Source organism: Cibotium barometz, chromosome 3 (assembly GCF_041138505.1).
Source record: "Cibotium barometz isolate CiBa-2024 chromosome 3, ASM4113850v1, whole genome shotgun sequence".
Lineage (NCBI taxonomy): Eukaryota > Viridiplantae > Streptophyta > Polypodiopsida > Cyatheales > Cibotiaceae > Cibotium > Cibotium barometz.
This window is the reverse complement of record NC_141048.1, coordinates 19,909,384-19,926,893: the sequence shown is the minus strand read 5'-3', so window position 1 is coordinate 19,926,893 and position 17,510 is coordinate 19,909,384. Positions and strand designations below refer to the sequence as shown.

Genomic DNA, 17,510 nt, shown 5'->3' with positions numbered 1-17,510 from the left:
GAGATCTACACCTTTCTTGGTGTGAAATCTCCATTTTGTAAAAAAAAAATCATACTTAATAGAAGTCTCCTTTCTGGAAAAACAAAAAAAAACAAAAAAAAACAAAAAACACAACCACTAGTCAAACGCCGAGTATCTAGATCTCCAGCCCAATCTGAATCAGACCATCCAAGAAGAGTGCATCCTTGGCCATAGAAGATGCCAGAGTCTAGAATGCCACGCAAGTACTGAAGAATTCTAAGAGCACACCGCCAATGCTGCTGACGGGGTTTGGATGAGAAGGAGCTCAATAAGCTGACTGCGAAACACACGACCAATCGGGAGTAGGTCAACCAAACCAAACAATTGACGAGAACCCAATATAGTCCCTAATCAATCCCTAGAGAAGCATCAAGAAGAGAAAGCTTCTCACTAGTATCCATAGGAGAAGATACTCGTTTGCATCTAGTCATCTGAAATCTATCGAGAATCTCCCGTGTGTACTTCTGCTAAGAGAAGAAAATGCCCTTCAAGGTTTGCCAAATCTCAAAGGCAAGAAAATAATGCAGAAGGCCAAGATCCGTCATCTCAAACTCTGTCTCCAAAGCGTCCATGACTGAGCGGATCCTCACAGAATAAGAACATGTAAAGATGAGGTCATCAACATAGACCACAATGATAACAATCAACCCCCTCTCAAGGAGGATATAAAGCTTCGAATCTGCATGAGAACGGCAGAGGCCGAGCTTCTAAAAGAACTCATCATCCGCTGGTACCAAGCCCGCCGAGCCTGTTTCAGACCATATAAAGCTTTCTTCAGCCGGTACACCTGATCCTGTTTGCCTAGAACAACAAATCCCGGCGGCTGATCAACATAAACCTCCTGTGAAAGCTCTCCATTTAGGAAAGCCGACTTGACGTCCATCTGGAATACAGGCCATCTATGATGTCCTGCAAGAGCAAGAACGGTGCGAATGGTAGTCATCCCGGCCGTCGGGCGAATGTCTCATCGAAGTCGACCCCAGGACGCTAAGCATAACCCTTGGCAACCAACCTCACCTTGTGCTTGTCCAAGCTGCCATCATCTCGAAACTTTGATTTTAAGATCTTACACACACCAATCACCTTACGAGCATGTAGAACGCCTTACACAAAGACGCGATACTCATAGGACGACATAAGTCTACATGAACAAGAGCAAGTGATGTCGAAGATTTGTGTGTCGCCTCCTTCGGGAAGGCGGCTCGGTGTTGCTTCCCTTGTAAACAAGAGGAACAAACAGAAGATGGAGCCTTGATGGTCGGTAAACCCTCAACCAACCCATCCTTCGAAGCTCGCTGTAGAAGCTGATAGCTCAAATGGCCAAACCGAGCATGCCAAAGAGCTGAAGAAGAACCAGAAGAAAGCAAAGCGGTCAACTTGTACAGGCCACTATCTTGGGCTCCCTGAGCCAAGATGCTACCAGTCTCCTTATCACGAATGGAAATCTCATAACGAGACAAGGTCACCTCCGCACCTGAGCTGTACGAGCACTCATTGACAAAAGATTAAATGACAAATCTGGACTATACAAAATGTCAGAGAAGTACCTCTTGTCCTCGGAAGAGCGGAAAATGGGGATGGTGCCATGTCCATGCACTGGCACACGGAAGAATCATCACCCAAAGTTATCTCGCATGTCCTGGCAGTGAAGTCCTCGAACCAATCTCGATGGGGTGTCATGTGAGTAGTAGCACCGCTATCTAGAATCCACGACCACGACTGAAGTCACAAGAGCAAGTACATGACGAGTACCTACTAATCGAAGAATGCCATCATCCTTATTGGTCTCAGACACCTCTGTCGAGGAAGAGTTCTTTGCTTCTTCATCCCGCTTCTTCTTGTGACATTGGGACGATTTATGACCCTTCTTGCCACAATAATGACACTCAATGTCCTTGTTTTTCGAAGATCTTCTTTTGTCTTTGTCTTTATCCTTGGAATTCTTGTCAAAACCCCCTTTCCCTTTCTTCTGTTGATTTTTCCCTTTATCTCGTGCAACCAAAGCTCCATCAGAACCACCAGAGGTGACAGTCCGCTCCTCAAAGCGAGACTCAACTTGCATAATGGAGGGGAGAACTTCCTCCCAAGTAACTAGAACAGGACGAGGAGAAGAAACAAGAAACTGAAAATAAGCATCAAACCTCTCTAGAAGCTTGGAGAGAAGCCGAATAGCCATATCCTTTGTAGAGATATCCTTGCCACAAATAGCATCTCGTCTCGGAGATCTTTCATCTTCGAGATGAAAGCAGATAAAGATGGAAAGGCAAAACTGACAAGTTCATAAGCTGCTTTTCAACCTCTCTAGAAGCTTGGAGAGAAGCCGAATAGCCATATCCACAAATAGCAAGCTCGTCCCGGAGATCTTTCATCTTCGAGATGAAAGCAGATAAAGATGGAAAGGCAAAAACTGACAAGTTCATAAGGTGCTTTTCCAACACCAAAATACGACCCGGAGACTTAATCTCGTAGAGATCTGCAAATGCCTTCCACACTTCATGTGCAGCATCTGCTGTACGCGCATGAGAGAGAACAGAATCCTGACAATTCAACATCAGAAAGGAGAAAACACGACGATCATTCGCCTGCCAAATATCAATTTGTGCCTGAGTCTCACAACACCAGAAGCAAGGGTGGGAGGGGTGGCATTGGCAGGTGTAACAAGCCAATCCCAGAGATCCACACCACGCAAGGCTGATTTCACCTTCACCTTCCACAAAGTGTAGTTGGGACCATCCAGCTTTGCAGACTCAGAAAACATATGAAGTGTAGTCAAGGTAGCCATCACAGAAGCTTGGGCTCAATCTCAGAAATATGCATTATCTCAAAAGGAGTGTCCACCACAGGTACCAAGGTTGCCACCAAAGCCAAAACCACCATAAGACCCCCTCTACAAAAGGGAATGTCCACTGGAGAGGAAAACGCAACCAAAGAGGGGGGGCTGCAGTCCTGAAAATGCAGGCCGACTGGTTCCAGAATCCAAGTAGAGAAAAACGCTGATAAGAAAGTACCTTCAGGCTGTAAGCGATGAAGCCAAAATGAAGGGAAAGCAATGAGCAGCAACTGTCTAGAAGACAAAGCATCCAGAGGGCTGCAAATCTGTAAAAAACGCAAAGGTGAAGGGGCTGTAGATAGGGCGGGGCAGCAAAGAGAATTGCTGTACCGGGAGCGATGATACCATGAAAGAGTGCACAGAGTGGAAGCAAATAAGCACTAGAGTGTGCCGAGCAGAGAGTGCAAGAGAGAGAGAGAGAGAGAGAGAGAGAGAGAGAGAGAGAGAGAGATGGAGCAACTATGCTGAATATACTGAAATGATACAGTCCCAAGCAAAAGACAGAGAGTGTCTCATAAGTGAGGGAGCAAAAGAAAGACTAGGCAAGATGAAAAAGTGAGAGGCCAGCCCACCTATTTATAGGTAAGAGGGGCTGGCCGACTGGGAAAAATACATCCTGGCCGACTCGGAAAAATACATCCAGCCTGGGAAAAATCCTAGAAAAATATACAAAAGAAAGGGGTGGCCAGCCCACAATCAAGGGCCATGAAAAGGGACCAAAATGGACACCAAATATGGGCAAAAACTGGGGATGAATGTGCTAACAAGAAGCTCCCACCCTCATTCCACCAGTTTGCTCTTTTACATTCCATGTCCATGCTGATGCCAATCAAACTACGGTTGGTACTGTCGTTACACAACCTAGCACCGAATTTCAATTGGACCTATCTACTACGCCAGCTTCCTTCCTAGCCGAGCTGAGGGAAATTACAACATAACGGAGGATGAAGGCTTGGCAATTGTCTATGCACTCCAAAAGTTTCGTCACTGTCTCCTGGGTGTCCACTTCATTGGCACAAAAATCTGGGCATGATGATGCTCCACCATTTCTCCACAAGAGTGTGTTGATCATCAGAAAAATCAGAGAGGGTTTCGCATAACAGAAGAGAAATATAGCAACCAGTGCACCCAATGCCCTGCCGGAAGGGGTTGATTAGCCATGATGCTAATCGGAAAGAAAGGCCGACTTGAAACCTGTTACAGAATATTCCGTTCTTGAGCGAGGCGGAGGAAGGGCAGTGCAGAGAGAGGAGGCGGAGGGGAGAGCAGGAAGGGCAGGAAATGGCAGCGATGGCAGTGAAGAGGGCGGGGGCAGGAGAGGAGGCCAGGCAGTGCAGGCAACAGGGGAAAGTGGGGGCAGCAGGAAGACGGGGGCAGCAGGGAAGCAGGGGTAGCAGAGGCAGCGAGGAGGCGAGGGAAGAAGGGGCGGGGGCAACTAAAGAGGGGAGGGGGTGCAGAAGGGAAGCGGGGGCAGCTAACCTGCAGGAAGGCAGAGGACAGCAGGAAAAAGGAGAGAGGCGGGCAGTGAAGGTACGGGGGGGGTGCAGCGCTCAAGTACGGAGAGCCATTTCCGACTAATCATTCCACGTTTGATGGCCAGAGCCATGCCTTCACACATGACCCAGCTGGTAGTCCTCTAGTAGGAGCAGGGCTAATACATGAGAAGAACACTTTGCCTATGGCTGTTTGATTTTTAAATAATGAAGGACCTCTCTTCTAGGCACCTGCCACTAACCAGGTGAATTGGGAAACTGAAGGGGGTGGAATGTTGAGAGCAGAATTGGGGGCACTTTTGACGGAGGGCCTCATAAATGAATTGACCAAATGCTAGGGATGGCTGAAGCAAAGATAATAGAAAGTTTTAATGGCATGCATAGATTTAATTAAGAGGGTAAGGGGATATGGGAATCTCAGAGAGAAGAAAATAATAATGAAAAAGGGAATAGAGGTGAATGTGGGTTGTTCGAGTCCCACCACGCGTGCCATATTTTTTAGTGTGCCTCCAGGAGACTTGGATGTCCATTACCCAAGCACACTAAAGTGGAACACTGCAAGTTCCAAGATTCTACTCAAGGCATTATACCCACAAGAGTCACAGTGAACTATGGAGACGGGGTTACTCTACCACTCTCCACAAGTCTCATAAGCGCGACACACACGGAACACTTCACCAAATTAACCACTTAACACTAGCTCATACACAGAACATGAGAATGAGAAACAATAGAAGATTTCATTAACAGAGAAGCACAAGATGAGAGATTTCCCCCAATATTCCCGGTCTATCCATAAGTACAGAGGCTCTTCCTTTGGTGCTCGGGGGCACCACCAAAAACAGAATACCGCCAATTGGCGGTGCTTGCCTGTAAGATATTAATGCACTGGTTGTACAGGTATCCAATGCTGACCACTTGGCTTCCACGTTGACAACACCGCTGATGTCCACGACGGCCATTGCAACCAAGAGTGGTATCGGAACCCTACTGCCACCAAGAGTGGTGTCGGGACATCAACCAAACTAAGTGACCGCGGGCACCCATGTGTAAAGGCATGAAACACCTCTGATCCAGCTCTCAAATAATCCAAGATATTTGAGTGTTCCTTCAAGAAATCCCCAATCCAATCTATCATAGGCTATCTCAAAGTCGAGTAGAAGGATGGCTAAAAACTGATTACTAGCCTTAGCTCATAGAATTGCTTCCCAAAAAGAAACTGGCCAAGGTCACGACATCTTTGTTTGACTAGTCGAGAAAAATGAAATTTCTAACACTGTTCTATTATCCAGCTTAAGACACCAACAAGGCCACCATTTGTAGCCACGTGCTACAGAGAAAAGAGTGGCACTCTGACCCAGTTGAGGACACCTTTTGCAGCCATAAATGAGAGGAAATTTTGGATGGTCACACCCCAATAGTGGGAGAAGACTTTAACATGATAGAAGCACCCGTTCATGGCAACAAGGAGCTGCTTGTACACATCTACCTAGAAAGGGAAGGAAAAAATAGGAGGAACTGATGATCAAAATTTGAAGATACCATTTTTGAAGTTCAGGGAGCTCAATCAACTCCCTATTGACATCGAAGTATAGTTTGCAAGCTGTGATTGTAAGGAACATGCAGCCTGAGGAAATCCTTGGACCCAGTTGCTCATGTTCTTGGTGGATAATCACAAAAGCATTCACTGCCTTCTTGTGGTTGGATCCCCTCTTCATGCTGAAGAGGAACTCCAAAGGAATCCAACTCAAGGTGGAATTTGATCAATTGTTCTTTCTTATAAAGATAAATGTTATTAGTTCCCTAGTTGTGAATCATCAACAACTGTCTCATGAATGGCCTTCCTAAAATACCATCATAGTTAGCTGGCCTTGGGAAATCCATGATAACAAAAGTATCCATTCCTGGTAGCATCGCAGACCCACTTCAGTGATCCCCCCAAGCACTTTTTGACAAGAGCCATCTATAACACATGATTTGGAACCAACCTGTCCAGGCACCAGACAAGCGGCCAGTGCATGGGCATCTCATGGAACCAGCCTGTCCAGGCACCAGACAAGCAGCTAGTGCATGGGCACCTCATGGGGCTTTTTGGATACCATGCTTTCAGGAGTTTTTGAAGAATACACAGCACGAGAAGGATACATCTCATGGGGGCTTCTGAGATGCCATACTTTCAGGAACTTTTGAAGGATACACAATACGAGACACTGATTCCAGATACTGATTCAAAGAATGGGGGCTCATATCTGTATCTCTGAGATTGAGGTGGTTCCACAAGAGAAGCAGATACCTATGTGCATTGTGATGGTTCCATGGTTCAAACCCCACCCCTTTAGTCATTTCTAGATAATGCTGAGGCTCTGTTTGTGATGGTGTATCCATTATATGGGATAAAGACATGTGCCGTAGTACTACAAGATAGGAAATTTTTACCAATCAATACAAGTTCCTCCTCTGCACTATGTTTTACATGACACCTCTCAAGAAACCCTCGAGCTCTGTAAAAAGATAGTCAAGGCTCAACAATGGACAAGAGTAACAATTGGGTGGATAAAATCGCAAATTTTCTCCTCTTTTTTAGATTTTTGCTTGGCAAAATAGTTGATATTATAATTTTAAGTGCCAATGACAGAAACCTTGCATCAAGGCACTGTGAGTGCTAAGTAATGTATTAGATGTCTTCACAAAGGATGCTAGTTACAAAAAAAATTCCATTGCTTTATGGATACAAAGCTTGTATTTTCCTCGCAGCAGCATCTGCAGAAAGAGCCTCCCCTCCAAAGTGCTTGTGATGAAGCTCCTCTTCTTGCATTTTCCTGCAAAGTGCACAGATATAAAGTAATGTAAATTTCACACGAGATCCTAACTAGTAGAGAGCAATTATAGCTATTTCTAAAGAATAAGTAAAACCTTATCTTAAACAACTCAGCGATTCTTTGTCGGCTTTGCCGTCCCCTCTCATTATCCTAAAAGGTCAAAATTAAATATAGTTCTTTACCAATCTGATTGAACCAACAATAATACTTTTTATTGAATAGTACACTTATGGACTATAATGATGCAGAATCACCTGAATGATTCCAATGGCAGCTTCCTTGGACACAATGGATTGTGCTACAACTGATGTATCATGTTTATCAGATTTATCTGATGCAACGACCTACCAAAAAATAAGGTTTACTGAATTGAGATCTGAATTTTGTTCAAAGGAGATAAATAATCAAATCAAACTTAAAAAATTGTTTACGTTCCTCCAAAAAGTGGTGCTTTTTCTAAGCTTGCTCAATGTATAGACTTCATGCCACCATGCGGAACAAAGAGGTGAAAAAGGGAAAAACAAGAGGGGGCTCCTTCTCCAGCTGGCCACTCTCGGAGCAAGACTACATTGGGGGATGGGGAGGGAAGAGCCACACTGGGGCCTGTAATGCCAAGAAAATTCATCGTCCACTCTAGAGAGGAAGGGACCTGGACTCCAATGCTAAGGAAGGCGGCCCGCCACTGATGCATACGCTCCAAGTCGCCTGTGAGGCGCTCATGGCGTGGTCCTCTCAAAGTCTCTCAATGTCATTCACACATGCCCTTGGAGTAAGGCCTCCACATGTGGGCACACAAATAATTTGTAGCCCAATAATAAGGTATCTGGCTTGCAACCCACAAGTTGCCGGTTTAGTCCACAAAAGTCACATGTGGTTGGGGGGACTGCACATAGGAAGAGGGGGCGGGGGTAGTGTGCAGAGGGTGGAAGGCGATGGCAAAGGAGGGCAGGTGCAGGCGTGCAAATGGGGGGAGCTCCAACTGCTACAAAAGTTGAAGTACGTTAGGACTTGTTTGCACACTAGTGACTAAGTGAACTAGTGTTTTGCTGACAACTTATGCAAGGTTCCATTTGGTATGATTGACGAGTTGTGCTATGGCTAGGGTTGTTATGGTAGAGCTTGGTGCACTTTGTGACTGGTTGTCCTATTGGCATTTAGCTCTTAGACGAGAGTTGGATTGTCAGTAAGCAATTGGCTCTTTATAGAAAGTTTTGCAAGAGGAGTCTTACACTAGCTTAGATAAGAGAAAGTAGACTTGAATAGATGCTATGGATGGATGTTCGGATCTGAGGATTTTCATAGAGCATGCAGGATCTCTCGGTTATAGAGTTGTCAGTGCTCGGGTGATTCAGCTTGGTGGTATGGGACATCAGGTTGAGGTCATCGGTGATTAGCAAGCTCACGACAATCTGACCTCAAGCTCGGGGGTTGTTCAAGGTACTGAACCCACGGTTGGGCTAGCCACAATCTATCGCAGTCACACGATGAGTTCGATGTCGGGTCTATGGAAACCTTGCTAGAATTTCTAAGGTATGTCCTCTATTTTGATCCACAATAAGTCTATGTCAAATAATCCATGGGCATGGTCTAGTGAGGTCTTTACAATCCTCCTCAAGGAGTTTTCACCCGTCTATAAAGTGATGATACAGTCAAGAATGTACCTCCCCCCTTTTTTTCCCCGAAAACAAGATCCTTCTATTAGTTTACAGAAAAGTAGCCTCAAAAGGCTAGCTATGAACTCGCCTCCATGTACGAAGCGAGGATCAAAGAACAAAAAAGGGGGGAAGGATGCACTTCTCCTCTCGCTGGCCGCTCTATGAGGAGAAGGCTATCTCATACAAAGGGTGGGGGAAGGAAACACCACACAGGTGGTCTGTAGTGTCAAGTGGGCTCACCACCACTATCTCTGAGATAAGAACTAGGTCACCACAGCCTCAAGAAGGCTTCCCGATGCTTTCGCATATGGTCAAAACCACCCTGAAGCTTCCCCCTTTGGCCGCGGAGGGTATGAATGATGTCAAGCCAAATGCTCATGATGGACTACGAAGGCGGGGTGTGGGTGCCTTCAATGGCGTCGCTGCATCGAGCTCTCTAGATGTGCCATGCGGCGATGTTGCTACAAATCTCCCATCTCTAGCTCGAACCAGGTTTCCAGTGACCAGTAGATGGGGTTGGGACTAGCATAGTCAAGATGCAAAGGTGAGAGATGTGAAGGGCTAGCCCCCCAGCTTCCTCCTCATCATAAGCCATGACAACTTCGGTCCCAGTGGCCCAAGTGACAGTGCCCCATGTAATAGTACAGGAAGAGGCCCTGTCCATCATGAAGATGCTGAGAATCTGCTGCCAAACTTGCTGAGTTGTCGAGAAATCCCAAAGACAATGTCGTTGAGACTCCTGGGGATGGCCACATCTCGGACGTGCTACTGGTCTACCTCCAATGCCCAACCACGTGGCAACTACCAACCTCCTATGTGCCAACAACCACAAAAAGAGAGTGATCTTCCGAGGTCAAAAACTATCCTAGAGCCTCTTCCAGAAATCTGAGAGAAAGCACGGTGAGAGGCCCTGAGACTGCCAATGTCCTACTGTTGCCGGAGTGTCCTCAATCTCAAGCAACTGGATCCTACATCCAAGCTGTTTGGTGTATGCAAAAAATGGGGTACTCGGAGTCTCCTCCCTGTCTACAAGATTACACCAAGTCCACTCCCTCGGGTCCCACTAGAGGTGTATAATGGGCCGGCTCTCCCAAATCCATGAACGCCAAAGTCTCTCCCTCTCCACCTTGGCGGTGGTGGGTCAATGTGCCACTCATGTGCATGGAATCTGATCACCCTCACTCTCTATAACGTGGTGTATGGAATTTGATCACCCTCACCCTCTATAATGTGCATCTCCTGAAGTCCTCCAAGGGGGTCTCTAACATAGTCACAAGGGACCGGGGACAGGGACAAGGACGGGACGGGGGACACCCGTATGTAGGGAACGGGGACGGAGGTAGGAACGGCACTTAAAAATTACTTTGTCGGCGCCACCCACTCACCTACACGGGCAAAGCTTGCATGCCCATGGTTGTGCACCACCTCCATGAGGGGATGGGGTGTGATTGACCTCATCCCACCATGTCCATCCCGTCATCCTTCTACGGGAAGTTGGAACTTGAAGTGCCGCGGCCCGTCGCCACGTGAGGAGGATGCCATGGATGATGGATGCCTATTGCCTTCTTATCACTTGATAGCTTGAGAGAAAGAAAGAAAGAAAGAAAGATTTTATTAACGTCTTCCAAAAGACCGAACTCGGCCTATGAGACAAATCGGAGTACCTGTATGGGGTATCCTCTGTCATCCCAACAAAATGAAAAAGTACTGAATAAAAAAGCTGAATCTGGGTGTGCAGGGGATGGAGCTCTATTACTAGGAGAATGCAAAGCTATATGCATGGAGTATACAATCATGATATGCAACCTAGCTAGCTCCATCCTGTACCATACTGGGGGTATAAAATGGTATACATCAGTGAAGGGGGTGTCCACAGCTCCCTGAAGAACATGCCTGGGTGTGCTCTGAAGCGAGCCAGTTGCTCCGCACCCTCTCTGTGAAACTGAGCTCTGATCTCTGTCATCTCTCTCTGGTATAGGCATGGTGTCCGAAAGCCAGGTGTCCTCTGTCTCCTGCGGGCTCTAAGTGTCTCTGCTCTCTGGAGAGTAATTCCCTGCCGTGTAGGGGCTGGGAGGGGTATGGATCTCTGAAAAAATGTAGTAATCTGTGTCTGTCGCCCCCCCTCTGGAGCTGTCTGAGCCTGTAATAATGTCTCTCTGTGGCGCTGTATGTCTAGAATGTATCTCCCCAGTATGCGCTGGTCTGCTGTCTCAAAGATCTGGCGTAGGGAATGTGGCTCTCTGAATAAAATGGGATATCTCTCTCTGATGGCTGTATATGCTCTGCATCTGCATACATAATGCTCCTCACTCTCCACCTCCTCTCTGCACAATCTGCATACCCTCCCCTCTCGGGGGATCCGTGCTGCTCTGCCAGTCTCAATCTCCAATCGTGAGGCTTGAGCCTTGAAAGTTGAGGGAGAACTTGAGTGTGAGGGGGTGTGTGTGTGTGTGTGTGTGTGTGTGTGCGCGCGCGCTTCTAGGGTTCACGACCTGCTGTATAGCTCGCTTTTCTTCTCTGTGCGCTCGTGTGTGTGCGTGTGTGTGTGTGTGTGTGCGCGCGCACGTGTGTGAGAGAGAGGCCTGCTCGCCTGCGACCCAGTTTGTCTGTTCGACTGCTCGCCTGCGACCCAGTTCGCCTATCGCCTGCGACGCAGTTCGCTTATCGCCTGCGACTCCCTTTGCCTTCGAGGCTGCGACTCTACTCGCCTGCGACCCAGTTCGACTGTTCGACTGCTCGCCTGCGACCTAGTTCGCCTATCGCCTGCAACCCAATTCGCCTATCGCCTGCGACCTTGTTCGCCTCTTCGCCTGCGACTCCTTTTGCTTCGAAGCTGCGACTCTACTCGCCTAAATTTCAAAGGCTCCTGTATACAGCATACAGCTTTCAAAAAAAAAAAAAAAAGAGTTGTTTAGCAGTGTTGTACAGACTTTACTCTTGCAATTATGTCTGAGACTGTTGTGACCTATGCTCGCCGGGATAATGCTGCAGACAGTAACAAGAGGCAGCATGCTGCAATTGAATCTGTCACCATGATTAAGCAAGATTCGTCGGATGCACAGTTTGTATATGAGGCTTTATGTGAGGACTTTGTAGACAGTCGTGTCAAATGGAAGGACCCGCCTCCTCCTTTCAGTTACAAGATTAAATTGCCGACGATTGTGTCTCCTCTGCGTAGATACTCAGAAAAAAGGGATTATTCTCTTCTTTCCAGGTAAAATGCCTTCTGCGCAAGAAGTAGCTCAATGGATTCAGTCCATTCTAGGTGGACCCTTTGTAGATGGAGTTGACTTTGCAGCAAGGGGTTTTTATGATGTATTACTGTCTGATGGTCAATATAAGCAGCAGATGCTTGAAACTTCTCCCCTTATGTTTGGTGTACAGTTGGTACATGTGTTACCTTGGTCCCCGACCAAGGACTATCAGTCCTTGATTAGGCATCGTTGTCCTGTTTGGGTCGAGGTCGTGGATTTTCCGGAATATTTGAGGGAACATTTGCCAGGTATAGCAGCCACTCTGGGCAAAGTGGTTTGTGCACCTCGTCCTACAGGAAACAAAAACAGATTTTGCATCTTGTGGGATACAGACCATGAGCAACCACCTGCAATTGCTGTTGAAGTAGAAAATGTGCGTGGCATGGGTGCACGTTACTTCAAATTAAATTGGGGAGTCTTTGCAGGTGCTTGTTTCACTTGTCATAAGTTTGGGCATATGGCTTCTGAATGTCCTTCTCTGCTGCATCCTCCGCCGTTATCTGCTGTACCTCCCATCTCAGCGAATGAGCAGCCAACTCAAATTAAGGAGATACCAACAAATCAAGCCACTCGAAATACTCAAAAGGAGAAAGAGCAAGGAAAAGCTAAAGTTTTTCCACAAGTTGTTTCTTCTTTGGCAGTGCCTAATCAACCTAAAGATAAAGGAAAAGATAAAATATCTTCGGCTGAATGGAAAACTCCGAAAAAAGCTACTATGGTTCGTCGTGCTCCCGTTCCTTCACGTAATTGGACTGCATCTGCCACTATTGCACAGTCTTCCACTTCATCGACTATGCTTTCTAGAATATGGTCGGATGTAGTTCGAGGTGCTTCCTCGAGTATGGATGCCGATGTAAATGCTTTGGATATGTGTGTTGATACGAATATGCATGAGTCTCTCTTGATTCAGGGCGAGGGCTCTCTCCCTGATTCAGTTGTTGTTATGCAGCATTGATTTTGCTGGCTGTTCACTGTATATACCTTTGTACAGATTTGATGTTTGATGCTCCAATAAAATGTCTTTCGTACAATATTAGAGGACTTTGTGATCCAAGTAAATTTAGGTTGTTTTGGCACTATGTACATAAAATGCAGCCTCATCTGGTGTGTGTGCAAGAACACAATCAGCATACCTTAGTGGGTCAATCAGGTCACTTTGCTGGTTATGATATATTTTATGCGGGCACTCAGCATTACTCGGGAGTTTTTATGCTTGTTAAGCATGATCTACAACCAATGTTGGCCTACAATGATTCTGCTGGCAGATGGATGGTCATTCAATGTTTATTGTATGGACAAATTTATGAATTTGCAGCAGTTTATGCACCACAAAGCTCAGCTGACAGGGCAATTATATGGTCACAAATGTTGGCTTATCCCTGGCTCCATAATGCATTCCTTTGTGGAGATTTTAATAATGCTCCATCTCCTGAATTTAATTCCACTGGAAGAACTCATATGCTTGGAGCTGAACGCAGAACATGGAATGATTTGCTCTCTTCCTGCAATATTTTGGACCTATGGCAGCATGTATTCCCTCATCTGCAAGGGTTTACTTTTAACCACAATGCTTTTCCACATATCTGGACACGTCTGGATCGCTGGTACTTGTTACATGCTGACCAATACGATGATTTTGTTTGCAAACTATGGATTGATCATTCCATGTTACTCTCTGATCATTCTCCTTTATGGTTAGGCCTTTATTTCGACATGCCACAAGATGTCTCTATTCTTCATAAACATAGGCTGTTGCTTTTAAACAACAGTTATCTTGTGCATGCAGATTTCAAGGAAATGGTTTTGCAAGCCATTGAGCCTTTGCCCCTTCAAATGCATGAGGACATTGACATTGCTTGGTTTCAATTTGTTCAGCGCATGCAGGCTGTGATCTGTGATTATGGTCGTTATTACATGGCCGACTTGCGGGATCGGATCTTGCAGGCTAAAGAAACATGTCAATCTATGGCTGATCTTGCTCAGTATAGGATTTCAAATACTAATGAACAAGAATCTTTAATGCAGGCTAAGCATTTCCTCATGCTAAATGATCAGAGAAAATTGCAAAAATGGTTGACACGTTCGCCACATCGAGCTATCATAGATAAGGGTTGCTCTTCCAAAGATTTTTTCAAAAATCTACATGCTTCAAGACAAAAGGAATGCATCAGAAGGGTGAAACAATCTGATGGTCAATGGACTCACTCTTTATCGGAGCTCTCATATATTGCTAGTCAGCATTTTGCAGCTCTTTTTGCTAAACCGCCAACTACTTCATCTGACATACTTAATGCTCGTTATGCTTTATTGCATCATGTTCAGCCCATTATTTCTCCACAGGATGCATTGGAATTAGAATCTGCGTTCACTGATATTGAACTTAAAGATGCTTTACGTTCAATGGATCGATGGAAATCTCCCGGATGGGATGGATTGACAGTGGAATTTTTCCATGCTTTTTGGCCTCAGCTGGAACAATCATTGCTGTATATGATCAATGAAGCTTGGGCAAATGATGTACTACCATCTTCTTGGAAAGAAGGATTAGTTAAGCTTTTCCCTAAACGGGATCTTTGTGAAGTTTTTTCTGATTGGAGGCCCATTACTCTTATGCCTGTCATCTATAAGCTTCTGACTAAGATGTTGGCAAATCGTATTAAAGGATTTTTACATGATGGTTTGCATCCTGCGCAATATGGTTTTGTGCCTCGGAGGCAAATCAATGATAATTTAGCCAATGCTTATATTGCCATTGAATATGCCAAATACACTAAGCAGGATGTACTCATTTTGCAGGTTGATATTGAGAAAGCTTTTGATTCTGTGCATTGGGACTATATAGCTATGACTATGAGTTGTCTTGGTTTCGGTGCAAAGTGGCGAAATATTGTGTATTGGCTCTATAATGACAGTGATGTTTCTTTGATTTTGAACTCTTCTTATCAGATTCTTGGAAATTGGGACGTTCAGTTCGCCAAGGTTGTCCGCTTAGTTCCTTGTTGTTTGCTATTGCCACACATCCTTTGCTTTGCTACTTGGATTTTTTGCAAGCCACTGATGAATTGCATGGCTTACAGCTTCCTGCTGGGCATACTTTCTTGGCTCAGGCTTATGCTGATGATTCTTTTTTTATGCCCAAGAATACACAACAAGATCTTCAGAGATTAATGGAGGCCTTGGAACTTTTTGGTCTGGCTGCTGGTTTGAAAGTAAACTTCCGTAAGTCAACCTTGCTTGCGGTTAATGTACAGCAATGGCATCATGTATTGTGGCCCGGTGGAATACCTCCTGGTGGACATATCGTTCGTCATTTGGGTTACCCTTTGGGTTGGCAGCTGTCATCTTCACAAATGATTCAATGGGTTATGCTAAAATTGAATCGCAAAATTGATTATTGGCAGCTTTCCACTTGGCCTCTTCATGTACGTCTCAGGATAGTGCAGGCTATTGTGATGGCTTACATACAGTTCTTTCTTCCATTGATTATGTGGAGGAAAGCTGATATAGATCGGTTTATGTCTCTGGCAATGGCAATTGTGTGGAAAACTCAACATCGTAAAAAGGGTCTTCGTCTTTTGTCAATGCCAAAGATGTGTTCTCCAAAGATACATGGTGGCTTGAACATATTGAATATTCATTTTCATGTGCTTGCTCGTGAATCCACTTTGCTGTTGGAATTTGTACAACAGCGCCAGCCATGGGCTATTATGTTGGGTCATATGTGTATGTCTATGTCTTCACCTGCTTTTGGAAAGTGGACTGTTACGTATTGGGATGCAATTTTCAGCCATTTCGATGGAAAGATTGTCGGCTGCCCTCTTTCATCTAAGTTAATTTCTGCCTAGAAACAGATTACGCAACATCTTTTTTGGAATCCCAAGCTTAATGCGCAATCTTCTTCGCTTCGCCTTGAGAGTATTCATTGGTCGAAGGCTTTTGATGTACCCTTGGCTCTACGTGAGCCTAGGAAGGCATATTTCCTTTCAAAGAAAGGAGTTTATCTTATTGATGATGTTTTGGATGCTGGTGGCCATGTGCTTTCTTTTGTGGTTGCCGCCAGGAAATTTGGTCTGGGGATGCATTATAGATCAATCTGGCAGCTTATTCGAGAGCTTCTTGCTCCTTTTGAACCAATTGCAGATTTGGATCGTTTTGATTGTTTGGTTGATTGGAGCCTTAAAAGAGAACAACCTGCACGAGGCCCTTTATCAATGGCTAAACTTTCGGTTCATTCGATATATCATTTCTTGTTGCCTGCCTCTTGGGTTCAAGAACATGCGAATCAGATTTGGCATCTGCATAAAAGTCAGGCTTGGTGGAAACAGAGGCTGCATTCTCTTTGGAAATGCAGTCTTCCTTTGAAAAGTAAACTTTTTTTATGGAGATGCTTGATTGGAGTCTTGCCAGTCGGCCTTTTCTTGGCTAGGCGACTTTTGGCACCTTCAACTTGTCATAGTTGTGGTGCTTCTCAAGAGACAGTCTTTCATCTTTTATGGAGTTGTCCTCTCACCATGACTTTTTTGGATCGGATTGCTGCACGTTTGAGAGCCCGCTTCTGACAGGCACCCGTTGGGAAATACTTTTGGATCTTCGGTCTTCTCCCTTCACCCCTTAGATCCTATAAAGTCTTCTTTGATTGGGTTCGCTATTGGGCTTTATGGACTACCTGGGACTCTCGCAACAGGATAGTTTTTGCTGGGCCTCATTTGGATGCTTACTCATTCTTCCGTTCCTCTCTTCAGCAATCTTTATATGACTGTCTCTCTCTTCATGAGATTGACTCATCTTTGTATGCTCTTTTTACAGATTGTTTTTAGATGTTTAATTATGTTCACACTGAACATAGTGAACACTCTAGTAGTCTCCCTTGTATATGGTCTTTTTGGTGGGTTTTCCTCTTTTTGAGGTTTCCCACCTGTAATTAATGACATGAAGCTTTACAAAAAAAAAAAAAAAAAAAAAAGTGTGTGTGTGTGTGTGTGAAGCTTGAGCTATGGAGATGTTATGGAAGACAAAAACTGCTGTGAAAGCATTGAGACTGATGAAGATGGAAATGGTGTGCTCCCCAAGGATGCATGGTGGACTTAATGTCCTCAATATAAGATATCATGTACTTGCAAGGAAGGCTACAATGTTGCATACTTTCTTCCGTCAACAGCAGCCATGGACTTGTATGTTAGCATCCATGTGTGTCAACATGAGGACTTTGTGCTTATGGTCATTGGATTACGGATCATTGGGAGGTTGTTATTGGGAGATTTGTAGGGAGGATACCTGGTTGTCCTTTCTCTACTGCCCTCATACTTGATTGGAAACAAGTTCTCTCTATATTCACACCCTATAAGGGTTTCTGTTTACCTTCCATTTCCAGTTTCATTTTCTAGGTGCCAGTAGTATCATCTTTATTTTTCATTTTCTGGGTTTTTTTTTTTTAAAAT

The 17,510-nt window shown here is 45.1% G+C and overlaps 1 protein-coding gene across 4 annotated transcripts in view; it reads right to left on the bottom strand.

The window, feature by feature from the left end:
- The window catches only part of LOC147639817 (dynein regulatory complex protein 11-like), a 166,293-nt gene that overhangs the window by 52,371 nt on the left and 96,412 nt on the right, over positions 1-17,510 (bottom strand). For all 4 annotated transcript variants that reach the window (XM_086774374.1, XM_086774380.1, XM_086774373.1 and 1 more), the window contains 4 exons: positions 7,418-7,507; positions 7,258-7,313; positions 7,077-7,163; positions 6,781-6,845 (listed from right to left, as the gene is read on the bottom strand). In XM_086774374.1, the coding sequence (XP_086630500.1) occupies positions 6,781-6,845; positions 7,077-7,163; positions 7,258-7,313; positions 7,418-7,507 (298 nt within the window). The remainder of the gene's footprint in view (positions 1-6,780; positions 6,846-7,076; positions 7,164-7,257; positions 7,314-7,417; positions 7,508-17,510) is intronic.